Source organism: Pelecanus crispus, chromosome 11 (genome assembly GCF_030463565.1).
Source record: "Pelecanus crispus isolate bPelCri1 chromosome 11, bPelCri1.pri, whole genome shotgun sequence".
NCBI classification, from domain to species: Eukaryota; Metazoa; Chordata; class Aves; order Pelecaniformes; family Pelecanidae; genus Pelecanus; species Pelecanus crispus.
Genome location: NC_134653.1, coordinates 27,627,240 through 27,654,548, shown reverse-complemented (window position 1 = coordinate 27,654,548; position 27,309 = coordinate 27,627,240). Strand labels below are relative to the sequence as shown.

The following is a 27,309-nucleotide window of genomic DNA, read 5'->3' as shown; positions in this document are numbered from 1 at the left end:
GCATGATAGTCTTGGAGTTGTTCAGTGATGAGGGTGACAGGTTTGGACAGCATTTTGGATGTAACACAGGAGACTTGTTTGTTTCCCTGTGTGTACTTTTGTTAGCTCACAAAGCTAAGATTCTTGAAAGAGCAAGAGTGACTGAAAATAATCTCCTGCTGAGCAGTCCAGGTTTTTCCATTACCAGCTTTGGGTTCCTCAGTGTGTTGCATCAGAGGCGATCATTGTGTTTGTGGGGCATATGTGGTCTGCCATTTGACTGAGGTTAGATCTGATCATGTGCTAATTCTTACAGCAGTGTATGCTAGGAACGTAGTATGATCCTCTATTTTTTATCCCCTTGTAGGCTAAATATGCAGTGTCTGTGATTGATTAACTTCCAGCCTAGACAGTTGGAAGTTATTTTATAAGTATTCTTAAGAAATATTCTTAAGAAAAAGGGGGTGTTGCTGTACCTGATTAATACTGCTTCTGCACCCCATGTTGTGTTTTGCCCTCTTGAATTGCCATTCCGTCTTTGACTTCACTTTTCTGTGTGCCTAGGATTCAGGTTATGACAATTGTCTTGAAAGGCACTGAGTTTATCCACTGCATAATAAACGTGATGTTATGGGGGAAACTGTATAGCAAAGTACTTTCTCTGCTCTGAGCACTGCTTCTCCATGTTGACCTCGGGAGGAAGAGGCTAATTGGATCCACAGTGGGACTCTCTTGGTTTTTGAGGTTACAAGCTGGATATCCTCATGGAGTTTTGTTGGCAGCTTGTTTTGACTTGCATATAAATTCAGAGGTGGCTAATAAGTTCCTTTTCTCTAGTGTATTTAGAATCTATTTGCAAATCTGAAAAAATTTGCAAATCTGAAGCACTTTAAATAATCTCCACTCTATTTACAGAGAGGCAAAGATGTGCCAGAAGCATCTTGTGGTCTCACAGGCAGAGCACTGAATGTTAGATTCTCTGGGTATTAGATCTAGTCATGGTCTGAAGCCAACAGATCAGAGAGTGGGTGGTGGAAAACAGAGGATTTTGGGGAGGCAATTGCATGGCTGGCTGCATATTGGTAACTATTTTCTTTGTAGATCCGATGAATGCCCTGCAGAATCTAACTGGAGGTCCCCCAGCAGGGGCGCCCGGAATGGGTATGGCTTCCCGAGCTCAAGGAGCACCGATGAGTGGGATGAGTGGCCTTGGCCCAATGGGACAACAGATGAGTCTCCCAGGGCAGCAGCAGCCTCCTGGAACCTCAGGAATGGCCCCTCATGGTATGCCTGGTGTCTCTACAGCTACTCAGCAGAGTAAGTGTTCTGTTTGCTTCAACCACTGAAATTGTTGGATCAGTCTTTCAGTACATAACTGTCTTTCACAAGGAAAGGGTGCTGAAGAGATTCCATACTTCTGGCTAAATCAGCCAGGTGAACTGCAGGAAGAATTGATTTCAAATACTGCTACCTAATAGGATAAATGTCTTCCTTAGTATAGTGAGAAACAGTCTGGTGGTTGTATGAGCAAATGCTTCTTTTGTCCTACAAGACGTCAACTTCAGAACTTGGTTTTTGTAGAGCTCACTGGTGTTTTCTATGGGTACCGTACTTCCTGCTAGCGAGCTCTGTGCATATTTCCTCCTGCGCATTTTTACATTCTTTACCTAGGTTGCTGACTCAATGTAGGCAGTGAAAATTACAAGTTGGTAGTAGGAAATGTCATTAATTCAATGAAGAACATTAATGCACTGTAGGGATTATCTTCAATTATTATGACTTACACTGGGTAACTGTCTCTTGCGCTGTTTGGCTCTCATGTTTTAAGTACGGTCTACCTTCTTTTTAGCCCAGCTTCAGCTTCAGCAGATAGCTCAGCAGCAACAGCAGCAGCAGCAGCAATTCCAGCAGCAGCAGGTGGCTTTGCAGCAGCAGCAATTCCAGGCCCAGCAGTCAGCCATGCAACAACAGTTTCAGGTCCAGCAGCAGCAGGCAGCAGCAGCTGCAGCAGCCCAGCAGCAGCAGCAGCAACAACAGCAGTTGCAAGCCGTCCAGCAGCAGCAACAGCACATGCTGAAACTGCAGATGCAGCAGCAGCAGCAAAACCAACAGCAGGTGATGACAAAGAGTTACAATGGCAATTGAGGTGAACTGTGTTCAGTTACTTGTCAAGTGAGGCTTGGCTTGCATGGAATTACTGAATATCAGCTCTGCCTGTTATAAAACGCGTTTCCACTTTGGGGTAGGACTTCAGTTTAGACTTGCAAGTTAATTGGCAACAACATATTACATCCCAGAGGAAAGGCTTAACAGTCATTTGGTTGTTTTCTTCTGTAATAGCAATAGAGAACTAAAACCTTTGTCTCTTTCTCTATATATAAACATCAGGATAGTCTTTCATTCTGACAAGAACAAGGATGTAGGAAAGAACTAAAAGCATTTGTATTACTCTAGAAATAGTGGCTGTTTTGTCATTCTGTGAATTACACATTGCCACTTTAAAAAAATATGTGCTGAGCACATCATATATATCTATCATCCTTAGGCACAAAAACAGAAGAGGAAACTTCAGCTGTCATGCTCTTGTGCTTCTGGTATTTCTGGTAAATAGTGGTGCTAATGCAGGCTGGCTACATTTGAAGTGCTTCTGAGCCCATTTGTACAGGAGAAGCTGATGGACTTCATCATTGCTTTTGAAAACTGTTTTAGTAGAGAGACAAGCTTGTAATATTGAAACCATGGGATGTACACTATGTAGAGTGGAGATATATGAAGAGTGAGTGGATAAAAAGGTTGGGCTTTCCCTTTGGACTTAAAACCTTAGCCTGATGTATTAGGCTTCTGTTTGCTCTTGGTTTATGCTATAAAAATAAGGCTGCTATCACATTGCTGGAAGCTTTAGCATCCTGGCTTTTCCTGTTTTTCAGATGCAGCAGCAACAGCAGCAGCAACAACTACAGCGAATTGCCCAAATGCAGCAGCTGCAGGCCGCACAGGCTATGCAGGCACAACAGCAGCAGCAACAGCAGCAGCAGCAACAGCAGCAACAAATACCACAACAACAGATACAGCAGCAGCCACCTCAACAAGTAATGCAACAGCAGATGCAACAGATGCAGCAGCAGCAGCAGCAACAGCAGCAACAACAACAACAGGTTGCTCAGGCACAACAATCTCAACTTCCACCACAATCCCAGCCGCAACCCCAGCCCATGGTATCTCAGCCACAGGCAATCTCAGGACAAATTCCTAGTCAGGTTATGCCTGTTACCCTTACGCCACAGCAATTAAAAGCAATGCAGGTAAGGGCTAGTGACCAGCTGATTGCTGGTTCATTATGATCCTCTAGAGAAATAAAAAAAAATTTCTTTGATTTTTGCTAATAATGAAGTAGGAAAAAACATAGTGTATTAAGAGATCTGTGGTTAGCATGTTATGCATATGGAGAGTTTAAAGGCTTATGTCTGGGCCTGCCAATAGAGAACAGTTTTGTGTCTAAGAGTAGGACTTCTGGAAATCTGTGAAAACCATTTATGCAGCTAATATTTAAAAATAATTTCTTGTCTTACTCTTGAATGGACAAGTTAAAAAAAGAAAAAGAAAGAACTGGTTAAGGAAAAATTGCCTCCATGATGTTTGCTGTTCCAGAACATGAGCAAGTGCTTCGAAGTACCTAGTGCATGTGACTGGTGCCAGTGTTGGCTCTCTAGCATGCTGGCTTTGCTTCTGCTGGCATGTTTAGAGGTTTTGGTCAAAGTTTAAGATACCGGTAGTTCCTGCCTTGAAGAGAATGTGGAAAAGATAATAGTTTTACTCTGTTGAACCTCTTGCAGGGTCATCCTTTTAATGGTGCAGCTTTTTGAACTGTTGCATTACCGTCAGTTTTTTCTGGGCTCCATATGTGCTGTTGAGCAGAAGCTCAGACGTAATCCCAAGACCTGCTTTTCTTTGGGCCTTGCTGGGGAGGCGTGGAGTGTCAGCCATACTTGAGGAAATACTGACCCCACATGGACAAGTTGATGACATCCACTTTGTGCTCCTGCCAGCTAAGCTAGGAGTAGTTAGAAGGCATGTACATCACACTGACAGTCATAACGAATGTATACATGTTTGAAATGCTCATCACTGGTAGGTGCTTAAGACAGTGTGCTTGAGAGAAATCAACATGTATGTGGTTAACTGTGTTTGCCAGAAAGTTGAAGTATCTGGTATTGTCATAGGAAGACCTGATAGTGCAGGGAAGAAGTTGCAAGAAGAAATCGAACCTTGGGTGCACAGTCTATGGGAAGACTGTTCTAAATGTTAGAAATACGGGAACTTGTTCTCATAAAGCAAGCTCAGAAACTCTAAGAAGAGTATGTAAGTGAGGCTGATATTCTCTCCACACCCTTTTTTATGAGTAGTCAATACAGTTAAAACGGAAGTGTCATACCCAAATCGGGTATGTATGTTTACTTTGTTCTCTCTTTTCATACTCAAGGTAAGAGCTCAGCTGGTCCAGCAGCAGCAGGCAGCAGCAGCAGTGCAAGCAGCTCAGGCCCAAGCTGCTCAGATGGGAGCTTCAGGGCAGGTAAGGGCCCAGAGCCAGTATCACTAGTTACAGGCCTGTAGCAAGTGCATGCTAGAGATGAGCATGAAGATGGGTTTCTGGTGGCTTTCTGATGAGGGGTCTGACACTGGTCATCCCCTTTATTAAGGGGATATGGGCTTTTATGCTGTTTCTCCTTTGCCTGGAGTCAGAGGCAGGATTTCATTGACAACCTCTCTGTGCATGCTCTCTGTCCCGAGTAGGTAAGATTGTTGCCTGTACTGACACAGGAATGCACATCAGTAAGATGGCCTACTGTGGTCATGCTGCAAGACTGACTCTTGGTACCTGGAGTGTATCACCTCTTCTTTCGTTAAACTTTCTTAGGTGACTGCTTTGTTGTGTAAACTATTTCTGTACTGTGAATCTTTGCCTGCTATCTTTAATCACATCTGATTTACCTTCCATCTCCATGTATCGACCATAAAAAATAGTATAGACAATGAAATCTCTCTGCACTCCCCTTTCATTCCTTTCATCTTTCATTCTTTTTCTGAGCAAAATGGGCAGTAGATTGCTCTTGTTCTGGATGTGAATTGTGAAGAAAAAATGGCATGTGTCACAAGTGCAGAGTTACATTTAAAAAAGAAAAAAAAAAGTGCTGGGTGAAAGCTTGTTGTCTAACACAGTTTTCTTATCCTGCAATACACTTGTAGCCCCAGTGATTGTTCCTTGATGTGTGTCTGGTATGAAGGAGACATGGGCAAAAAAAATTGGGAATGGCTTGAGCTGAACCTCTCATCCCATTTTCCACAAGAATATGAAATAGTCTTTCGTGGCTTACCTCTGTAGTGTTTCATATTGAGGCATTTTACAGACATGGGTAAGTACAATTATCACCACTTTGTAGATGAAGAGTCTGAGGCAGACAGATGAAATGAGGTTGTCTAGGATTAATGGCAGAGTTCTTTTCATATACCCAGACACTCCATGTCTGTATGCACCATTTTCCCTTCAGCGCACAAGTAATATTATAGATGCAGTAAGACATTTGGAAGCTTTTTACATGGACTGTGATAACAATTGGTTCTTCAACATACATCTCCCAGCCTTGTATCAGGAATAGTGTCTTGTACCATCATAACTCTCATGTGGCCCACATCCTTGTTGGTGGCTAAGTTCTGTTTCTGTATTGGTCCTTCTGCTTGTGTCAACGTAACACAGGATGTAAAAGCTAAGCAGTGGTAAGTACAGTTGGTACAATACTGGCAGCAACACAGAATTCTCTTTCTACAGTTGAAATGTGAATTAAAACTTCTGCTTGTTTCTTAAATAATTTCCAGGTGGGAGCTGCAGGGACATAGGCTGACTGGAAGGACACTCTGACTTTTTTTCTTTTTACTAACTTAATGGTGCTCTTTTCAACTCCTAAGCAGATGGATTGTGCTTATGTAGAGTCAACTTAATTCTTGCCCTGTTTAGTGAATTCATATGCCAGTGGCTTAACAGCACAGTGCATTTGAAAAGTTTTGGGTGATAAGATGGTTTACAGTGGGTTTTGTATTGCAGCTTTATTCAGACATGTGTAGGAAAGTCAGGGATTGCTCATCTATCATGGATGGAGTTTAGAAAATTCCACATATAGGCTTTACTCCATTTATGTTCATGCCATTGCAATATGAGTCTACTAAAATTCACTTAATACTGTGAAATCCAATAATTAAATAGGTTTCTTGTGCTTGTGTAAGTATTTTCTGTATATAATATTTAGTTTTAAGATTGTGGCTGTGTACAATATTATAATGCAGCTTTGGTGTTGAAAGTGTATATGGATTTTCTTTAATTTATAAGAAATTTCTTTTAAGATTAGATTTTGCTTTGTATTTAGTACATTTTTCACTAGCATCAGCATTTTTAATAAATCTGTTCTTCATTTGGTTCAGGGGAGCTTTTGTTATAAACAAACCTTATCCTAATCTTTGCTTGTTACATTTAAACTTAGTCTCTAAGAACTTTCAGACTGGGAATTTTGGTTGATATGGCTGTGTTTTTCCTTTTCTGTAAAATTTCTATTCATCCTTCCTACATAAAAGTAAAAGCAATCCCAAGTTTAAACATGGATCCGTGTGAGTGTTGAAGTTCCTCTCTGAAGTCATAAAGACACCATGCAGGTCAATGTTACCCTGCTTGGGTGCCTAGCCCTTGTGAGCATGTAACTCACAGGTGAAGCTGATAAATAAACAAAGTAGTGTCCTAGTGACTGCAGAGTGCTACACAAGTGCTTGCAGCACCAAGAGAAAATCTGTAATCAACTGGAGTCAAGTATTAATAAAGTCTAAATCACTGTACTGGTGCAATTCCTTCAGGTGCTCAGAATGTAGATTGGCTGTTGCTCTTTGAAAATCAGAGCTGCCTTTTGTGGAATGGCAGTGGCACAGTACTTACAGATGCTCACCAGAAGCTGCATATTTACAGAATTCTGAATCTTCTGATTTTAGATGAAAGAAAACTACAGGTTCAGGATTCTAATTGTTATAATCCATTTCATTTTTTTCAAATAATGGGTTTTGTATTTTACAGTGGAAGGAGACTCTCTTCCTCTGCTTGCTCTCTGTTTTTATGGGGTAAAAGTCTTGATTCTGTAAATTGAGATAAATCAGTTTCACTTGTGGAGGAGGATTTGCCTTCAGTTTAAATCTTTTCCAAAAGTACTTGAACACTTCTGGTTGTCTTCTGGTTTTAGACTGACAAGAACTCCTCCTTCATGGATATATTGCTTTGCATAAAACAGATGAAATCTTTGGAACCCCCTTTCCTGACTCCTTTGTCAAAGGGTCACAGGTTTCATAAATGTAAATCAGCTGGAGAATGGGAAAAATAGATCAATTTTGTTAAGAGAGTGAAATTGGTGTTGCTTTATATATACACTTCTTTTCCAAAGCACACATTTAAAAAAAAAATACAAAAAATCAAAACCAAAATTGTGTGCATGTGCATAAATGTTTGACCAACCACAATACAACAAACAGCTGCAAGCCTTTGAATCAGAGTTTGTCATGCTGGTGTTCAGTGGTTTGCCAGACACTTATACTGTGAATATGCTTCTAACTTCCTTGACTTCAGAGGAAGTAATCTAAATCTTCACACTTTGGTGGTGTGGCATGAGAAACAGGACCAAGATGGGACATGCGGGTCACCATAACATCCCTGGGATTTTGCACTCTCCAGAGATCCATGTGCGTTCACAAGGGTCTAAGATGGGGTGATTGTGCCTGGAAGGATATGTTAGGTGGTTTCCCCAGCCCCCCCCCCCAGCAATTTCCCTTTTTTTTTGTTTGTTTTTGTTTTGTTAGGGTTGTGTTGCTTCACCAGCTCTCATGTTGATACTGTAGCTCTTCACTGCACTTTGTAGCATCCACCTGTGCTTTGTGCCAGTGCTGGGTTGTTGTGTTTGCTTGTGGTGGCTGTTGCATGCTGTGTGTGTACATGTGCATGTGTGTGTGATGTCTGAAGTGCTCTCATTTGTTTCCCTTTTGAAATCCTGTCTCTGACCATCCCTCTTTGCCTGGATGGAAAGGGACTGCATTGCTCTGATGTTGTGAACTAACAGCTGTGCTGAATTTGACACAATTTTCTTTATCAGTTATTGCTTTCCTTTTTCAGTCTTGCTATGTTGTATTTAATTTTATTTATTTTTAACAATTGTAAGCACATGCATTCTCTGACTCTCAAGAGACATGTTGCTGGCTGCTTCAGTCCATTTACATAGAACACTAAGCAAGAATGCCCCAAACCATTTACTGAAAGGAGACTTCATTAACTTGTAGGTTAGTTAGGGCCTGTGTAGGTTTCTTGGTAATATGTATGCTGGAAAAAAAAAAGTAGTCAAGAGAAATTTACTGTAGATCTTTGAAGTACCGAACAGAAGCTCTTTTACTGATAAGTGAATTTGCCAAAGTTACCTGAATACTACCTCAAAAATTTGCTGTATTTGCTGTAAATTCTCAGCATATATGGCCTAATACCAAATTTTAAGTAACAGAGGGCTACACAGATACATCTGATTAAATCTGTGTGGCTTGTGCAGGCTGATGGTTCTGAAAGGCACTTCTAGATGCTGCAGAGTAGCATGGTCCTAAGACTATTTTAAAATACAAATTCTAATGTTAACCTTCATTTGTCCTAAACGATTGTACTTTAGGGTGTGCTCAGTCTATACATCTGGAGAATCAAATAGTGCATCAATAAGCTTGAGGCAGATTGTGGACTCATAACGGAATATTTTAGCACAGCTTAGTAATAGAGGAATGGGTATTTGTCAAAATGATGGAAATTACAAGGATATATTTGACTTATTCTATGGGTTATAAAAGGAAGGGAATAGCTTTTTCAAACCCAGAAGTCCTTTTTGTTGTCTTGGCATTGTTATACTGTCATAGGTTAGGTTGGCCTGAAATTTTGCTCACTGTGGAGCATTCCTACTGACAGTTGCTGTTGAACTGTCTGCCAAATTCTTTTATATGCAAATACAAAATTTGCATTTGCAAATACTACTAAATCCTATGAGTCCACAGTGGGGGAAGCACATCCGAAACCTACGGCATTATACAGCTTCTTATATGGAACATTCTTGACAACAATCTTAGAGTACTTATTTCCAAGAATTCTAGAAATTTAAGATGTCGGGCAAAATTTAGGAAAAGCCCTTCGTGCAAATGATAGCATAGTCAACCCTTGATCCATGAATTTGAATCTACATATCGACTCTCTCAAGAAACCTAGAATTCATTAGATGCTTTCTAAAAATGGATAGAAAGGATATAAAAAGGAGATTGATTTATAAGCTAGCATGTTAGGTTAACCTTTAGAGAAAAGCTCACTAACCTTCCCTTCATGCTCCCCCTAATTCCTGGAGGTTGCATGTGCTTCTCATCCTGCCAGTGCACTGCATTTCTTGTTTTGCGATTACTTTTGTCTGTTGTCCCTCTGTCCTCAAAGATGATCACCGCACCTATGGCCCGAGGTGGGATGCAAATAAGACCACGGTTCCCGCCTACCACCGCTGTGTCTGCTACGCCGCCAAGCTCCATTCCTTTGGGCGGACAGCAAATGCCACAGGTATTTACTGAGTCAAAGCACATTGTGTCAGGAATTGTGCAAAGCATTCAATACGTGATTGTATAGCACTTGCTTTCAAGCAAGGGGAAGTTCACTTTTTCATCAAACAACTAACTTGCTGGTGTTACTCAGGGTATTGGGCTGTTTAGGTTTTTTATGGATCCTTTTTCATTTTAAATAATAGGTTTTCTGAGAGCTTGGGATATCAAATAAAGCATTTTTTAAGTGGCATAGATATTTATTTTAACATTTGAAACACTTCTGTGTTCATAATTAAGTCTCAAATTAGAACTTTGTGGTTTCTGTTTAGTCTCTGTCCATACTCCACAAGTGTGCATTTATGAGAGTGTTGCCAGTCAATACTGCAGTGTGCTGGCTGAGTTGTGCCTGGGACCTTATGTGTTCATGCTCTGTACAGGTGCTTCTTTCATTAATAGTAAACTTGGCTCATTTCAGTTTGAGTAGCTTCTTGGCATGGTATCAGGGACCAAGAAAAATGGAGCTGTTCTGTTCTTTCATGGTTTTGTAAGAGGAACGGCCAGAAGGATTCCACTTGTACCTGCACCAGAGAAGAACCTGTGTAGGCAGGCTGGCAGCACCTATCCAGCTGTTGCTGGAAGATGCGTGAGGTCAGAGTACTGCATCTGCCTGGTGCAGGTCTGGATCTACTAAAGACCTCACAGTCATGTTTTGCAAGCAAAATGTGTCATATTGGGGGAGCGGGAATGGGGAGAACTAGAATGAAATGAAACTGAGTTCTTACCAGTAAGTCACAAAACGAGGCACTGCTCTGCTCTGCAGAAGTTTGCTGAGCCCTATGTGGTTGGTGCTGGTTTAAATGCGTATCGTAGTTTGATGGTGGAATAGCATTCAACTGCATTTTTCTATCTGTTACTCATGAACCTCATGTCTTGTTCTTCTAGATGCTAATTTTCAAATTTAATAGCAGGTGCAGTTTTAGTTCTTAATACTGCTGCATTTTGTTCATAGGTTTAATGAAAGTTTCTTCACTCTTTGCATTTTTATTTCCTTTGCAAGCTTGTTGTGGGGCTGTGGAATGTCTGAAACTCTGCTTCCTAGTGCTGCTGCATCAAGTGTAGTAGGCACAGCCTTTTCTTCTCAGGAATTTGCTAAGGTAGATACAGTGACCAGAAAGATTTTGCAAACTTAGGCAGACACATCTGTTGTTTCTGGTTTAAGATGGATGGTCATTTCAAACCAGGTCATTGTTGATATGTTAACTGAAATAAAACCCAGGCATAGCTGTTGAGTCAAAGGAGAATTTACTTGGAGCTTTATTTGCTGTAGCAGTTTATATATACTGAGACAATCATAGAATCATTTAGGTTGGAAAAGACCTTTAAGATCATCCAGTCCAACCATTAACATAACATTACCAAGTCCACCACTAAACCAGTTAAGGGTACAGTAGTAATTTCATGTTTCCTGGCTTGGTGGCTGGATTATTTTTTAATGAAAGTAAAAACTAGGAATCATTAAGGTTGGAAAGGATCTCTAAGATCATCAGTCCAACCATCAACCCAACACCACCATGCCCACTAAACCATAGAATCATTTAGGTTGGAAAAGACCTTTAAGATCATCCAGTCCAATCATCTCCCATGTGAAGTAGTCACAATGTTTGGTTTGATGATGAGGCCTTCCGATAGGTATTTAAGTATTAGATTGGCTTATATTTAATATTTGGGTCATAAGAAAAGACCTTTAGTTTAAGCATTCAGTGCCATAGGCTGATCTTTTAGTGCTGTCATGTGTGTGGTTATTGAGGAGCTTTGATTTCTGACACCAAGTGAATTGGTCATCAAGGAGTGCTCTCAGTAGCATGCTAAGGATTGTGAAAATGATGTAGAAGACTGAACAACTAGAGAAGGCAGAAGAAGAAAGGAAATTTCTTTATGAACAGTGATCGGTGTGAAAATTACTCCTAAGCAGGTGGTAGGATGAGTGAGTGAGTCATGGTTTAATGGAGGTGGGAAGCATGTTTTTAAAGCCAGTCTGACATGCTATATACTTGACAGCTCTGGATCAGCATGAATCTCTAGTGCTGTCTGCTGAAACATTTTGTTCAGGTTCTAGGTGGATTAGAAATTAGAAATGTTGTCATTTATGCCTCTTTATTTTGTAAAATGATTAAATAATATTGTCTGTTGGATATGTTAGTACTTCCTTGTCATCAGAGTCCTTGCAGCTGTTCACAATAGCAGTAAAGGGCTGTAGCCTATACCTGGTTATCAATTACTGGTTTAAGAGACTGTTGTTTCCTTGACTACAGTATCAAAAGCCATTTAGACGTGGTGACAGGTAGTTCAGAGTGTCTTTTTCTCTTTAGAAAAGAATCTTGGTATTGCACTGAAGAATATCTTTCAACAAAAGGACCAGATGTGATATCAATACTGTGTGGCTATTTATTTTTACCGCATATGACACAATAGTCAATCTGTCCTTTTTTTATCACAAGGCTCAGTTGATTCTGCAGTGGGTTTTTTGTTTGGTTGGGTTTTTTTTTGCTATTATGGTGTTTTCAATCAGAAGAATATGTTTACTGATATGGCATTGTATTCCACAATATCCTGGTCTTTTGAATTGCCAGAGAACTAGAACTGATGGGTTTTTGTTTTGGGTTTTTGGTTTTGGGTTTTTTTTTTTTTTTTCCTTAGCCAAAGTTTGTTTGTGCCTGAATAGTTACCAAACATGAACTACAATAAATGTTAGTGGTGGCACTTTTTGAACAGCTAAAAGAAGTTTCATATACCGTATTTGGATTGGCTTAAGAAACCTGCTGATCTTCAAATTTTAAAAGATTAATCCAATACTTAGCTTTTGCTTTAGCAATTAGCTAACTAATGTGCTAATACCAATCATTCTCCTATATTTCTAGTGTCAAAACCTTCAAGTTCTGTCTATAAATTTATTGCAGTCTGCAATAGTATGAACTTCCAATTTATTGTTGGCACAGAAATCTTCAGCAAACTGAAAATACAGGGGGAAAAAAGTAAAACTGAGTTAATATTAAAATAAAGCAAGGGATACTGGCCTGACTGGGAATATGGAAACCTGTATCTGAAGTTGTTTGAAGCTCTGCAGTGTTACCATTTTGTCACGTAAAGCAGCATAATGGTGAACTTTAAACCCAGTTTGCAACAGAGTAGGCAAGGCTGTGCTTACTGGCTTAACATTGGAACTGTAAGTACAGTAGTGTAAATGCTTTCTAGAGTTTTCCTTTAGGCTAAAAGTGTTTCTACTGTTCCTCATTATTATCCATCACTTCCTTGTTGCTGTCTCTTTTTCCTTGCCGTTAGCTTCTGCATATTGTACACTCTTGCTACCGGGAGCTTCTGAAAAACTCTCGCTAGCCTTACTGACTGAGTGCTGTTCCTTGCCTGAGACTCAGCAAACTGGAGGTAGGCCTCATAGCTAAGTTCATCTTCCAGCATGGTGCACTCTTAACAGTAAGAATAGCTTTGATTTAGTGGATATTAAGTGCAAACTTTTGTCTTGCAAGCCTAAATATCTTTTGGGCAAGACTTCAGAAAATTAGGGCTTGGTGTCATGATCAGGTCACTGTAGAGTTGCAGAGTAAATTCACGTTCAGTGGACTGTAATGGCGGTCCATGAATATGCTTGTAGATATAGAAACTCTGATCCTGCAGTGAAAAAATACATAGTTGCATTTTCTTGTATATGTTGAAGATGAAGGGTAAGCAAATGGTCAGTAACCATGGCTTAGCTCTGGAGTTAAATGAGTTTAATGGAGTTAAAGCTCTAGAGGGAGGGTTTTTTTGTCTTTTGGGTTTATTGGGTATTTTTGGGTTTTGGGTATTTTTAAGCCTTCTTTTTAGTGGGAATCAGTCAGAAAGAGTGTCCTGGTTTCAGCTGGGATAGAGCATTCCCTAGAAGTTGAAATTTCATTAAATTGTTATAATCTTAATCCATATCCTGCAAACGATGTAGAAATCTAAAGCTGAAAGCATCTTTAGATCTGTTCTATAGGAAGACATCTGAAATTGCTATATAGCAAATTAACTGCTTTCAAAGAAAAGTAGGGCAGTAAATTCAGAATTGCATACTTCTGAATATATGTTTTTGAAAATGTCACAATTTTGCTTAATATTAGACATTAGCCTTTGGTATTCTGAAATGAAGCTGGCAGAGAGCAAACCTGTTGCAAGAAGAAAAGCTGTTTGCTTATGCATGTACTTAAATGAGAAGGGGTAATGCAGAAAAAGTTCTAATTCGTTCTATGCTTATGTGCACAGTAGATGCTGCATGTTCTTTTCTTCGCTTTTCTGTAACATTTGTAAATTAATGTGAAGGGACCTTGGTGTTGAAATAGATACAGAAGTTTAAATCTGGCAAAAACCCTAATAAAATCTTTCTCCTTCCTTCCCAAAACACAAGGATTTAAGTTTTCAGAAGTAATTTTATGTAACCAACTTGAGACACTTAAAAGGGGCTTGATTTTCAGGAAGTGATGAACCACTCAAAAGTGGTCTTAGCTTGACTTGATGAAAAATGTGTGCAGTATCCATATGGGTAAGTTCTAAATCACTTGCTATTTAACAGAATGTTAAATACAATTGTAAAAAAATCAGGGATTGCTTTTTGTAATGTTCATCCTAGCTTCCTTCCAAACAGTGGTGAGAGGCTTGGTTTCTGTGGGAGGCAGACTATGCTTTTCAGTCTCAGAAATGCTTTTCCAACTGTTGAGGAGACACATACTGTTAAAGAATCTACCTCCTGTGAAAAACAGTAAGCACAGTCTCAGTATTTGTTGATTATGGAGAAAAGGAAGTTATAATAGCTGATTTAAAACATCATTTCATCCTCACTTGTTCTAGATATCTTTGTAGGAGAGGTAGTGAAGGTAATGGGGTTATTGAATATTGGAGGAAAAAAAATCATAGCATGTCAGGCTGCATTTGATTTTAAACTATGCTTTAAACTAGTATTTTCAAGTTCAGTAGTTTCACATTTGCACTTGGCTGGAGATTGTTTGGGCTTTTTTAGTGGAGCATGTCCTCTTGCATAGCTGTAATGTGATATTCCAAGCAAAGCATTTCCTGTCATATTCAGTGCATACATGCAAAAGTAGACCATACAATGCTTACTTTTTAACGTGCTAAATGTCATGTCCTCTGGAAACAGTTGGATGAGTTAGATGGATATTTAACGAGTGAGTGAAGGACAACACCAATTGCAGTGCCCATGAAGTGTCTGGGACTTGTGGATTTACTGGGACCTTTGCTTAAAAATTATTTAGACTCTGGGAAACAGTTGTTAATTCATAAAGGTGCTAATCAATGACTTACAGAATGGACACGTGGGTTACTGAGTCACAATATGTGGCCTCTGTGGGCTAACTCAGTTTATCTTTGTATGTACTTATTTATAGCCTCAGGCCATAAGAACTCTGCGTGTGTCTTAAACACGATCACGTAATATCTGCATTACTATACCATGGTCCTGGCCATGATACAGGTTTTTTTGTTTGGTTTTAAGTGACCAAGGGGAAAGATGTCCATTAGAACAAATGTGAGAAGTTGCTCTAATTTGAGCATCATCTGGCTCTGGCACTTCAGAGTGTGTAGAATAAACTTAGTTATTACCCAGAGTTTGGTGCTGTTCTGGAAATGCTCTTATTTGTCTTTTTGTCCTTTAGGCATACCTCATCATTCTCCAAAGGTCAGAAAGCTACTTCATTTTTTTTCTGTCCAGCCATTCAGTTTGGAGTGTTTCTATCTCTGCCCAGACTTTCAAAGCTGAATATTTAAACAAGATGTTGGTGGTTTGGTTTACTTAATTTTTTTTTTTTTCTTTCTTCCTTCCTCCTAAAGAAAACCAGTTGGGAAGCTACAGTCAAGTCTGACAGACCTCTGAAGACTGTAATTAAAATGTCAAAATAAGGAGTGTTTTTTTTGTGGCTGTTAATTCTCAAGTTAGAACTGTCTTTTCTTCCTGCTCTTCTTTAGTTCTAATAAAATACAGGTTTTTCAGACGGCACTTCTGAAATTGTAATTGCAACATGATGGTTAGGGAAGTGAAAAACAATTATTATACAGTTATTCAAATTATGTGCAGTTTTAATGGTTATTTCTAGTAAAGTTGATACGGAGTACTGCCCTGAGAGCCTCAAGAGTGATACAGGTGGGACTGTCATTATGAGGGAGAACAGGAAACTAACACTTTCATTTCTTGTAGGGATGAGGATACGCTTTTCTCCATAGGTAAAGCCTTTTAGTTAGGTTCCCATCCTCTACTCCCTTTTGTTGTTATTGATCTTATATTTTTCCGCATTTCAGGTCAGCCAGAATAATATTACCATGATGTCATCCCCATCTCCTGTCCAACAAGCTCAAACGCCCCAATCAATGCCTCCACCACCACAGCCGCAGCCATCTCCTCAGCCAGGCCAGCCAACTTCTCAGCCAAATTCAAATGTCAGGTGAGCTAGACTGCGACTTTTGAGGACCTTTGTTGGTGCCATAAGGGTGAGGTTTTCAGAAGCATTTGATATATCTTACTCTGTTTCCATTGAAGTGAAAGAATTTTAACATCAACTTCAGTGAGAGCACAGGTGGAATCGTGCTGAACATACTGTGAAAACCCCCATTTTAAATAAAGAAGTTGTGTACCAAATCCTCACCAAGCCTACTGGCAGAGCTACAGTGTGCCATAACAATGCTTACTAAAAGCATATCTGCTCACAGGCTGATCAGGCTTCCTTGTCAGATTCTGGCAGGTTTGATTTTATGCTTATTTTTCAGCTCTGGCCCAGCTCCATCACCCAGCAGCTTTCTCCCCAGTCCATCTCCACAACCATCCCAGAGCCCAGCAGCTGCACGAACACCTCAGAACTTCAGTGTCCCATCCCCAGGTCCTTTAAACACTCCAGGTAAATGATCTGAAAACTATACTGCAGACCGTGAGTTGGGGTATGTTTGGTAACTGTAATAGTTCCCAGGAAACCTGTTATTGTTTGACATGATGTAAACTTGAGCTCTACAAAGCAGCCAGCATTGCAAGTAGTAAACATGTCACATGCACCACATAACACAACAACATGGATACTTCAAATCAAAATCAATTGAAACCTCTTTTCTCATCACTGACCTATGTAATGGGCTTTTCTAACTCCCCCAATCTTTTGAAAAAAGAATGATACTTAATTTAATGGAGCAAGAGTATAGAGGCATAATGATTCCTTAGTTCCATGCAGGAAGGAATCGTTAGCAACAGCATGCAGTTGTAAAGGATGTAACCACTTAATCACAGGCAGCAGGCTGCTTTGCTCCAAAACACCTTCCTAGGTGTACTCTGACACTTGTGCTCTTCTCTCTCCCAGATGTAATAAGCAGTTTCTGATACAGTGAATAGAAGTAACATACCGGCTCCTTCCCATACCAGTGTTGTGTGCTCTGCAGTTTGGAAAGCACCGACTTAAGGAAAACTGCAGCAAATTCAGTGTGTTGATGTAGTGTTTAATGCACCAGTGAAGGCAAAACGAGGACCTAGAAAATGGGTATATGAAATGTTGGACCTTTTCAGAAAAAAGTTGTATTAAATGCGAATTGCTGTTCTGTCCACAGAATATGTTATTTCTACACAAAGATTAGAGGGTTGGACAAGCACTTAAACTGTAGAGGGCATCCAATTGTGGATTTGGATATTTGACGTGAGATACACTTTGAGAGTGCCACATTTCAGATCTCGATTCTGAAATGTGAGAATGTTGTTCTGCAGTATCTTTTATCATCCCTGTGACACATAGTCTTTACTTCTTACCAGGAAATCCAAATTCTGTCATGAGTCCAGCCAGTTCTAGCCAGTCAGAGGAGCAACAGTACCTGGAGAAACTCAAACAGCTATCAAAATACATTGAGCCACTCCGGAGGATGATCAATAAAATAGATAAAAATGAAGGTGAGGTTCCCTATATTTAGTCATGCATTTCTCTCTGTCAGTGATCTCTTCTGATGAAAGAAGCAGTGCCTTGCCGTTTGTGATGGTTTCTATTCCAGGGATTAAAAATGCAGTGAAAGTTAGTTGCTCTTTCTTGCCTATGACTAAAGATTTTACTGTGAAGAGTGGGTAAAATCCTCATCCTTAAATTCCCATCACTTTTCCTGTATTTCTGATGTTTTTGAGACACACAGAGCTTATGCAATGGATATGTCTTACAAGGGGAAGTTGCAAGATTAAATCCTAAATTCCTGGTGAACCTGGACCCTTCCCACTGCAGTAATAATGCACAGTTCATCTCGTATTCAATTAGATTGATAGATGCAATTATAATGGCATAGATGCAAGTAGATTAGATGAAAGATCTTTGATCCTCACTGCTTTCTTTAGTGTTGGCTCATTTTTTTCATTTCTAACAGTATACTGTATTTCTGTCTGCAAGTATGGAAGCTATTCTTCTAGTCAGTGTTTGTGTTTCTGATATTATTTCAGATAGGAAGAAGGACCTGAGTAAAATGAAGAGTCTCTTGGATATCCTAACTGACCCTTCAAAACGGTAACTCTTTTTCCTTTTGGCTGAACATCAGATTCCCCAGGTCTTCCAGAAATTTAGAAATGTTTGGCATACAGCCATGTTGGCACTGAAGCTGTCTGTGGGGCTTAGATAGCAGAAACACTTCAGCTGAGGTGACCATTTTGTGGTGATGAAATTTCTCCTTTTCTGCAGGTGCCCTCTGAAGACACTGCAGAAATGCGAAATTGCTCTGGAGAAGCTGAAAAATGATATGGCTGTGGTATGTAACGCTTTGCGCTAGCAAGAGATAAACAATTCGTTCCAAAAGGTCTTATAATTTGGCAAGATAATTTTTTGCCTTTCTTGTTGCTTGTGCTGTTAAGACTTCAGGTAAGGTTGGACAAAATAAGAAAACAGGAAAAAATGGGCAAGCATTTACTTCATGTAAGTCACCTATACGTATCTGTTAATGGACCTTTGAAATTCTTGTGCTTTGTGCAAAGGCTTGAGTAATTCTTTCTATGAACTTCTGCAGCTGATTTCAGGACAGACTTCCTAAATTAAAGCTGAGGACTTTTTTGGTTTTTTTAATGTTACTGTATGCAGTTTTCAGAATCCTTTGCATTTCATGCATTGGCAGTTTACTGCTATAAAATTTTGCAGAATCAATAGTAGAGATGATGATTAAAAGAAAAGGGGCTTCTCTTGTGTTTTAGCCTACTCCACCACCTCCTCCAGTGCCCCCCACCAAACAGCAGTACTTGTGTCAGCCACTTTTGGATGCTGTTTTGGCCAACATCCGTTCACCAGTCTTCAACCATTCCCTTTACCGTACATTTATGCCAGCTATGACTGCGATTCATGGACCACCAATTACGTATGTATTATTGACCTGCTGTCTGTCTTAAATGTTCATTATTTAAGGCAAAAATACTTATTTGTAGAAACTATTGAAAGAACGGGTGGGTTTATGGATGGGTGTGAGTTATAGCTTTCCTTTTTACGTCTGTAAAGTATTTGACAAATGCAGCGTTGGCATAACATTTTCACCTAGTCCTTTTGTGGACTGTATGTTACATAGGGCCCCAGTTGTTTCCCCTCGAAAACGGAAATATGAAGAGGATGAAAGACAGACCATACCAAATGTCTTACAAGGGGAAGTTGCAAGATTAAATCCTAAATTCCTGGTGAACCTGGACCCTTCCCACTGCAGTAATAATGGCACAGTTCATCTCATATGCAAGCTAGGTAAGCAGGAAGGAACTAAGGGCTGTATTCAGAAAGAAGTGCTGAGCTTGGTTGTAGAAATTTGAAGAGTTTTTTTGCTAACAGTCTTGAATCTTGGCAACCTGTGACTTCTACATGAAGTCTATACTTACCAGGTTCATAGCGCTGCTTAATAGTGACATTCTGCACAGGCTGCTTCAGGGTGCACCTATAGATTTCATTCACACTGATCCTTTCTTTGCACTGAAGCTGCAATTGGTAATCTTATTTACTGTCTAGAAAATTACTTGTTGCTAGCAACAATCTTGATTCCCTATTTGACCTATACCGATACGTGAGAATTATTCTGCCTCCAACAACTAGGACAGAGCTAGAGAAGTGTTGAGTTAATTTTTGGGAGGGTCTATTTCAGTTTGTACTAATGATCACTGACAATGGTGTATGTTCAAGAAAGAAATTCAAATTGCATCCTTTTTTTGTCTGAGCTGAATAAGCATAAACTGTTACAGTCTATTAACTTGTTTTGCTCTTTGGATCCCAATAGGGAAAATAGATTCTGTACTCCTCCCCTTTGTTTGAGAAATCTGAAGTGTTTTTGTCCTAAATATTAGTACATAAGGCACTTAATTTTAAAAAATGAGGTGTCTAACTTAGTGAAGTCCAGCTGATGAAATGGTGAGATTGCCAAGGTGCAGAAATGTGTAAGAGATGGACCTATGTTTGCCAGGCTTTTTTTCCAAGAATTTAAGAGTGTTGTTGAAGTGAGCAATGAGACTGGCTTCCAATAAAAATGGAAATGTGCAGTCTGGTTCCTTCTTGGGGTTCAGAGGCTAGAAACCAAGGTGAATTATGCACAAAAAACCCCTCTGTCCAGCAAGGAATGCTTTGTTCTGATGGGAAGTGTGTTTGCATTCTAGATGACAAGAATCTTCCAAACGTCCCGCCACTACAGCTCAGCGTTCCAGCGGACTACCCAGATCAGAGCCCTCTGTGGATAAAAAACCCTAGACAGTATGGTATGAGGATGCTAGCATGACATTTGTTGGGCATGTGTATGTGGTAATAGTGGGGAAATGTGAACACCTGATGTTACTAATTTTTAATTTTTTTATATTATTTTTATTATAACTCCATTATCTGTTATCTTTTTTTTTCCAGCAGCCAATCCCTTTTTGCAGTCAGTGTATCGGTACATGACTTCAAAACTATTGCAACTTCCAGACAAGCATTCAGTCACGGCACTCTTAAACACCTGGGCACAAAGTATTCGTCAGGCCTGCCTCTCTGCTGCATAACATCTCACTTTCTAAGTCATGAAGTAAGAAAGAAGGTCTCAACAGCTGGCCTCTTCCACATGCCACTTGAAAATGACATTTTGGGGAGGGTACTTCAGAAGAAAGAAGCCTTATGTTGTTTTGTTTCTAGGTGTCAGGTTCAGTAGAGAACTTGATGTTAGATTTAGCTTTCATGCTTTTTATCTTCTGCCTCTGTGGACTTTTGCCAGCATTTTCAGCTATACAAAATGTGTATATATGGTTCTTGAGACTGTATTAGGATGAGTTTTTATTGTCTTCTTAGAGAAGAAATTATTTGTGGACTTCCATCAGGGAGTCTGGTATAAGAGGGAGTAAGGAGAGAATGTCCTAATTTGCTTCAAAGCTTGCTCAGTGCCAGTATTCTTTTCACACTGTATGTTTTGTGACCTGATACTGCCCCAGAAATAAATTAGCTGCAACTAGAATGTGCTTGCAAACTTCTCAGTGGTTGCAGGAATCTTTTTGCCTATTAGCTTTGCCCAGAGATGGGATAAATTACAGCCTTTTAAGGCATCCCTCAAATATGTGAGATAAATCTGGATAATTATATTTGGGGGTGGGAGGGGAACCAAATAGAGCAAAAAGAGTATTTTATAGCTTATTTTAAACACTACTTTGTATAAACGGGTTTTGGTTAGCATGGACCACATGTTTCTCACTCCAAAAGAGTGAGGTGATTAGAAAGAAGAGATATTAATATGCACACTGACTTCCTCTGTAGACTCAGTAAATGTGTACGTAAAGGTGGGGGGGAAAAAACCAACAGTATAAAGCCCTGGTAACACAAATCAGTCCAGCAGGCCCGTAGCTACATTTCTTCTTTTACTAAGAGTCTCTCTGAGGCATCTGGCTTCCTTTGAGAGTTGATGCTGTTCAGTGAAAATGCTTCTATGCTGCATCAGTTTGTTTAAAAAGAAAAGGAAAAAAAACAACATAGCTCAGGAGTAGAACTGACAACTAATATTTTGTGCCTTGAGCAATGATGGGCGCTCAAGTCAGTCATCGGCTGCCTTATTGCTGGGCACTTCTAATGGAAACATTTGCCACAAGTAACTCTAATTTCATGCATAGTGTGATTGTTTTATTTTCCCCCCCATGCTTGTAAGTTGCTCACTCTTAATTTCCTGGCGCAGAAGAATTTCAGATTTCAGATGTTCCCATTATATCCTGCTCCATCTCCCTCTGTTGTGCAGCAAATCTTAAAGAGTAGCTGGGCTCTCTTAACAGTAGCGTCAAGAAATTGCTATGACCTTTGTAAATCTGTGTGGTGTCATCAGTTTTAGGATGTCTTTAAATGTGGGTACCTAGTAAGCACTGACTGAGGCAGCAGAATGCTATCAGTATTTTGTACATGAACTAATGCATTATCTGTTTGTTTCTATTGTAATAAATTTATTATTATTCCTGTGTTGGATGCTAACATTATACTGCTCTTCCCATGTTGATACTTAGATACCAGTTCTGTTGTATCCTTTGGATGATGGTTACTTTGTTCTATGGTAAGTGAATATTCATACGCTTTGAAGGTTAGGGGAGGAAATCATACTTGGCTCTTTGTGCCATGCAACGCTATTTTTACTGTCCTCACAGTGAATTGGAAGACCTGGTCAAGAGATTAGTAATGGTATCTACAAACAAAAGATGTAGTTTTTTAACTGGTACTGTTACATGGTGGTCCCTTTCCTTAAGGCAAAAGAACCAGTAGCACAAATACAGTTTGTAATACATAATTAAGTCATATCCCAAGAAATGAGGATAGAAATGGTGGGGGCAGTTAAAGATATTGCTAGGGTCTAGCACTGAGACATTTGAAGCATTTATTTCTTAACAATTTGGTTAAAACATATCTGGAAATAGATGCAAAACATGCATGTCCCTCAGGTTTACAATAACTTTCCTAGTGCAGTTTTTCAGAGCTGTCACTGCAGTACCTTTCAGTTTTCCTTCAAACAAGATGTAACAAGATGTTAGACTAAGAGGGTAGGGTAGTCATCTCGAGATACAGCAACTTCTCAGCTGGGAAGTAAATCATGAAAACTGGAAGTGGGTCATGTACCCATAACATGTCAAATTAATAGCTGTGTGTCATATAGCTGCCTGCCTTTTCTGTTGATGGGCAAACTGTCATAAGCTATGATTCTATGATTCTAAGCTGCTTATAGATTTGCTAAATAAAAAATACATGTACAATACATATAATAAAAAATAGCTTATTCCCAAATCCTTGGAAAGATGCACCAAAGTAGGAGTAAATTAGTATTAACATTTGGGTACTTTACCAGCTGTTGGGGCATGTTGTGGTTTAACCTGGCAGGCAGCTAAACAGCGCACAGCTGTTTGCTCACTCTCCCCCTCCCCAGTGGGATGGGGGAGACAATCAGGGAAAGGAAAAAAAGTAAAATTTGTGGGTTGAGATAAAGACAGTTTAATAGGTCAGAAAAGGAAGGGAAAATAATAATAATATACAAAATAAGTGATGCGCAATGCCATTGCTCACCACCCACTGATGGATGCCCGGCCTGGCCCTGAGCAGGGATTGCTGCCCCCCCCCCCCCGCCCCGTTTCTATACTGAGCATGATGTCATATGGTATGGAATAGCCCTTGGGCCAGTTTGGGTCAGCTGTCCTGGCTGTGCCCCCTCCCAGCTTCTTGTGCAATGGTAGAGCATGGGAAGCTGAAAAGTCCTTGACTAGCATAAGCAGTACTTAGCGACAACTAAAACATCAGTGTGTTATCAACATTCTTCTCCTACTAAATCCAAAACACAGCCCTATGCCCGCTACTAGGAAGAAAATTAACTCTATCCCAGCTGAAAACCAGGACAGGGCATTAAAAGTGAATTCAGAAAATGCTCCTGTGATGAAAAATTCTGGGCTTTGTGTCTTTCAGAAATGCACAAATCTGTTATGAAATCAGAAATACTGAAGTTTGATCCTTTTCTTTCTTGTACAAAAAGCATACAAAATTAATTGATTATCGGCTTTTACTTGAGGTGACAATAGGAGCTGAAGAAACTATCATGAAACTTTAATGCAAATGTTCAAAACGGTAATAAGGAAATGAGAATGAAGAGTAAGAGTGGAATTAAAGTGCAGTTTGATTAAGATGGCTTCTTTGAATATCCTGAGTTCCCTTCTATTTCTCAACAAAGCTGTTCCCTAGTGTTTAGTGGTGGCAAAACTGCCTTTTTTATAATAAGCAGTGGTGTGGCAATCAGCTTGCAGAGAGGAATGCAGCAAATCAATCTTACTGTGATTACCTGAAACAATTTCTCTTTCAATTAGGAAAGGTACTGGGTTGGGATTACTGCCCTACTGGTGAGCGCAGTGGTTGTGTGATGGACTGTCCTGTCTGGCTGATGAGACTTTAAACTTCAGTGAGGACTTTGGGGAAAAAAGTTGTGGTATTTTGAATGAATTGCTGTTTTTCTTCATGGAACAAGGATATTGTGTGATTGACTGCTGTTCTGTTTTTCCAAACTTGTTATCTGAGGCATAGCTCTTCTGTGTTAAAGTCTAGCTTTGTATCTTTGCTATATGAGCTACCTTGACATTGTCTAGCATGGCCAGGCAGTAGATGCATCAGTAGCTGCCGAGCCTGGCACAACACATCCTGCCTTTTGGCTCCCCAGGGCTGCTTGCTCTTGCTAGGCTCTTCAGACTGGATGCTTAAGGGCAGAACGTGGGGAAAATGTTCTTGCGGGCACCCCTTTTGGGAATTATTGTGCTAATGGATACATCTTCCTGTTTTGATGCCCCATGCCTTTGTTTTCTGGACTCATCCTTTTCCCAGTACGCTACTGAAAATATTTATGCCTTAGTATTAATGTACTATAGTTCTCTTACAGGATATGGTGATGCTTACATTTAGGAAAGTGTATTTTTCTCCATCTTCCAAAACTATTGACTCCTGCTAGAATGTAATGTTAAAACTGCTCTGACCTGGTTCATTCTGCACAAAGGAAAAGGGATTTTCATTTGTAGATCATTTTTATGGGCCAAATTTGACCATAAAAGGCATGAAATGTACTGGAGAGCCAATACAGCTAATACTGACAATGTGAGCTAATATAACTGATTTGCATATCAGTGGACTAAATTGAAAGAATTCTTTGATTCCATTCTGATAACTGCTACCTTCTAAGGAGACTTGTATTACCATATCTACTCTCTCTGTTTCTCACCTGCATGAGATCTGTGAGTGCTTTTGAAAATATCATCTCGTACGGACGGCACCTTAAAGCACCAAATACCTGAGAGGAGCTATAGGAAGCAGTGTCATTTGAGTCTTCTATATACATATTTGAGAAAGAGTCAGTCAAACTCTAAATAGCCAGTGTCTGCATGGAGTGATTCAATCTTTGGAACAACCTACTTACTTAAAGAAATGGTAGAACACGTTCCCTACTCTAATTGCATCTTTAAGAGAACTGCAGGTCTATTGCTAAAACTGGCTGTGGAAGACAAGCAAGTCTTTCTGGCCAGAGGAGAGAGATAATAAGAGTGAAGGGCCCTAACTAACTGTTCTGGGCTGTTTTCTTTTGTTTATTTACTCTCATGTCTGATTAGGCAGCAATAGCCTTTCTTGCAGATTGTCGTATCAATTAGCGCTTGGATATGGGCTCTGTCATACTACAGCATGTACTAAAATATAGATGCTCTGGGAAATGCTTTCCAGTTGAGGGACTGACCTCCAACTTGAACCTGATCAATCTAGACTGTTATTCCTCAATATATTCTTTTCTAACTGCAGTAGCCTTATAAAATTATCTAACAGGACAAGTGATAACTATGTATGTTCATCTTCATCTGAAGACAAGTGTCTTGGTTTAGGGCTATTGAAAAAAACAAGGAGCAGTCTTAAAACACAGAATGTGTTTAAAACTTGCTCTGTGTGTGCATAGGTATATAATGTACATTAAAATGAAGATTTAAAATTCCTTGAAACCTGAAATGGCAGTAATACTGTTGCTTGCTGGGAAGTGTCAATGACGAGATACCCAGACCATTGTTTTTGTGTTGTGTCATGTTCCTGTTCCCCCCACCCCCAAATGCCATCCTTTACAGAAGCATTTTCTAGATTCAGAAGTTCTGGGTGGCCTTTAACTATAAAACCTGCACCTCTGACTTCCACTTAACATCCTGCAGACTTATTGGGAGGAAAACTAATTTAAAAAAAGTCTTTAAAAAGGAAGATTTTTTTCAGAGTACCACATAAGCTATTCTAAGTTGGTTCACGAATATTAGAGAGATTTCTAGAGGCATTTTCTTACCTGATTTAAGTGGTTAGTAGTCTCCTGGAATGTTTTTGTTCTTGTGAATGTCTTCCAAACGTCATTTCAGATGCACGGAGAGAGACTTACCTTTCTGCTGTTTTTCCAGAAAACTCATTATTCACCATAAACAATGTGGGTTTTGTAGGCTCCATGAATTAGTAGCAGTCCAAATTTAGCTTTGTATGTGTTTCTGAATGGTTCACTTTGATGTCAGTATGATTAGTAAAACATGATAAACTAATAGAAATGGTAATAAGGCCACATAAAATGGTAAAATGTCTTGTCTGGTGACCTTTTTCTGATATTTCTGCTACCCCAGAGGTAAGTCGTGCCTTTTATAGCAGTCTTAAGGTGCTGAACAGTGATTTGAACTGGTCATTGCAGAAGATGAGGTAGAAATTTTATTATCTGCAGAAAAAAGAGAGAAATGATGACCTAAGTCCTGTGACTGCAGAGCTGATGATGGGAGTAGTCTGGAGTGGCAGTTTAAGCAAACAAGTTTGCAAAGCCAAGGCCCTCAAGTATCAAATTGCTCAAATCAAACCTGCAGCAGGACAATTCTCTACAGCATCACAGCAGGACAATGTCTAATAAGCAGGAAATACCTTTTACACTTGTGGAACCTGATGAGATGCAACCCTCATGCAGCTCTGAGGCTTAAGCAGATTGGTGGATTTCTTAGCAAAAACCAGTTATTGCTTTCATGATACTGAATGCTTTGGTTCCTACAGCATAGTTTTGGATATTTATTTACATTTAGCTTATAGCTGTTTTCCTACTGAACCTCATTTCACTTTGATTAGTTCTCTCCCACGTGCACTACTGTGGCATATTTTCAGTGAGCACAAAATGGTGGTTATTCTTCTGACTGACTTGCCTTTGGAAGCTGATCTGATCAGGATTCCTCTTTGTGGCATCTCTTGGTGTATTGCCCCAAAGAACATTTAGTGTTAATAAAAAAAAGTAGCTCAGAGAATGGAAATTGCAGGAAGGAGTGAGGGTGAACACAGGGACAGAAATACATATGCAGCTGTGCCTGCTGTTTGCCTGTTTGCCATACTCAGAGCGCAGAAACGGGCTGGTGGGGAAATGGAGCCCCTTAGTCCCAGGGAAATAAGGATGTTTTGAAATCACAAAATAGACTGTGAAAACACCTGTTTTTTATTGTTTAGTACCCTGGGTTGTGCCATTTTGTTAATAAGACACTTGACTGAGATCCCCACCCTTGATTAGAGATGTTTTGAGGGATGGATTTTTTTTCAATTGCTGAATGTGTTCCTTCCAGAAACCTGACATACCTTTTACTGAGGAACTCCTGTTTTTAGTCAAGTGTTTGACTCCCATGTCATCATGGGGGATAAATATTGTGAT

At 39.7% G+C, this 27,309-nt stretch overlaps 1 protein-coding gene across 10 annotated transcripts in view; it reads left to right on the top strand.

Annotated features, from left to right (window-relative positions):
- The window catches only part of MED15 (mediator complex subunit 15), a 38,807-nt gene extending 16,455 nt beyond the window's left edge, over window positions 1-22,352 (top strand). For 4 of the 10 annotated variants that reach the window (XM_075718594.1, XM_075718584.1, XM_075718590.1 and 1 more), the window contains 14 exons: window positions 1,081-1,296; window positions 1,829-2,094; window positions 2,907-3,281; window positions 4,460-4,549; window positions 9,506-9,625; window positions 15,946-16,088; window positions 16,411-16,538; window positions 17,432-17,566; window positions 18,098-18,161; window positions 18,333-18,399; window positions 18,836-18,996; window positions 19,201-19,367; window positions 20,264-20,362; window positions 20,505-22,352. In XM_075718594.1, the coding sequence (XP_075574709.1) occupies window positions 1,081-1,296; window positions 1,829-2,094; window positions 2,907-3,281; window positions 4,460-4,549; window positions 9,506-9,625; window positions 15,946-16,088; window positions 16,411-16,538; window positions 17,432-17,566; window positions 18,098-18,161; window positions 18,333-18,399; window positions 18,836-18,996; window positions 19,201-19,367; window positions 20,264-20,362; window positions 20,505-20,641 (2,168 nt within the window). In that variant the 3' untranslated portion in view covers window positions 20,642-22,352. Of the gene's footprint in view, window positions 1-1,080; window positions 1,297-1,828; window positions 2,095-2,906; window positions 3,282-4,459; window positions 4,563-9,505; window positions 9,626-15,945; window positions 16,089-16,410; window positions 16,539-17,431; window positions 17,567-18,097; window positions 18,162-18,332; window positions 18,400-18,835; window positions 18,997-19,200; window positions 19,368-20,263; window positions 20,363-20,504 lie in introns of all 10 variants that reach the window. The other 6 variants (XM_075718587.1, XM_075718591.1, XM_075718592.1 and 3 more) reach the window with 6 other exon arrangements.
- The last annotated feature ends 4,957 nt before the right edge of the window (window positions 22,353-27,309 follow it).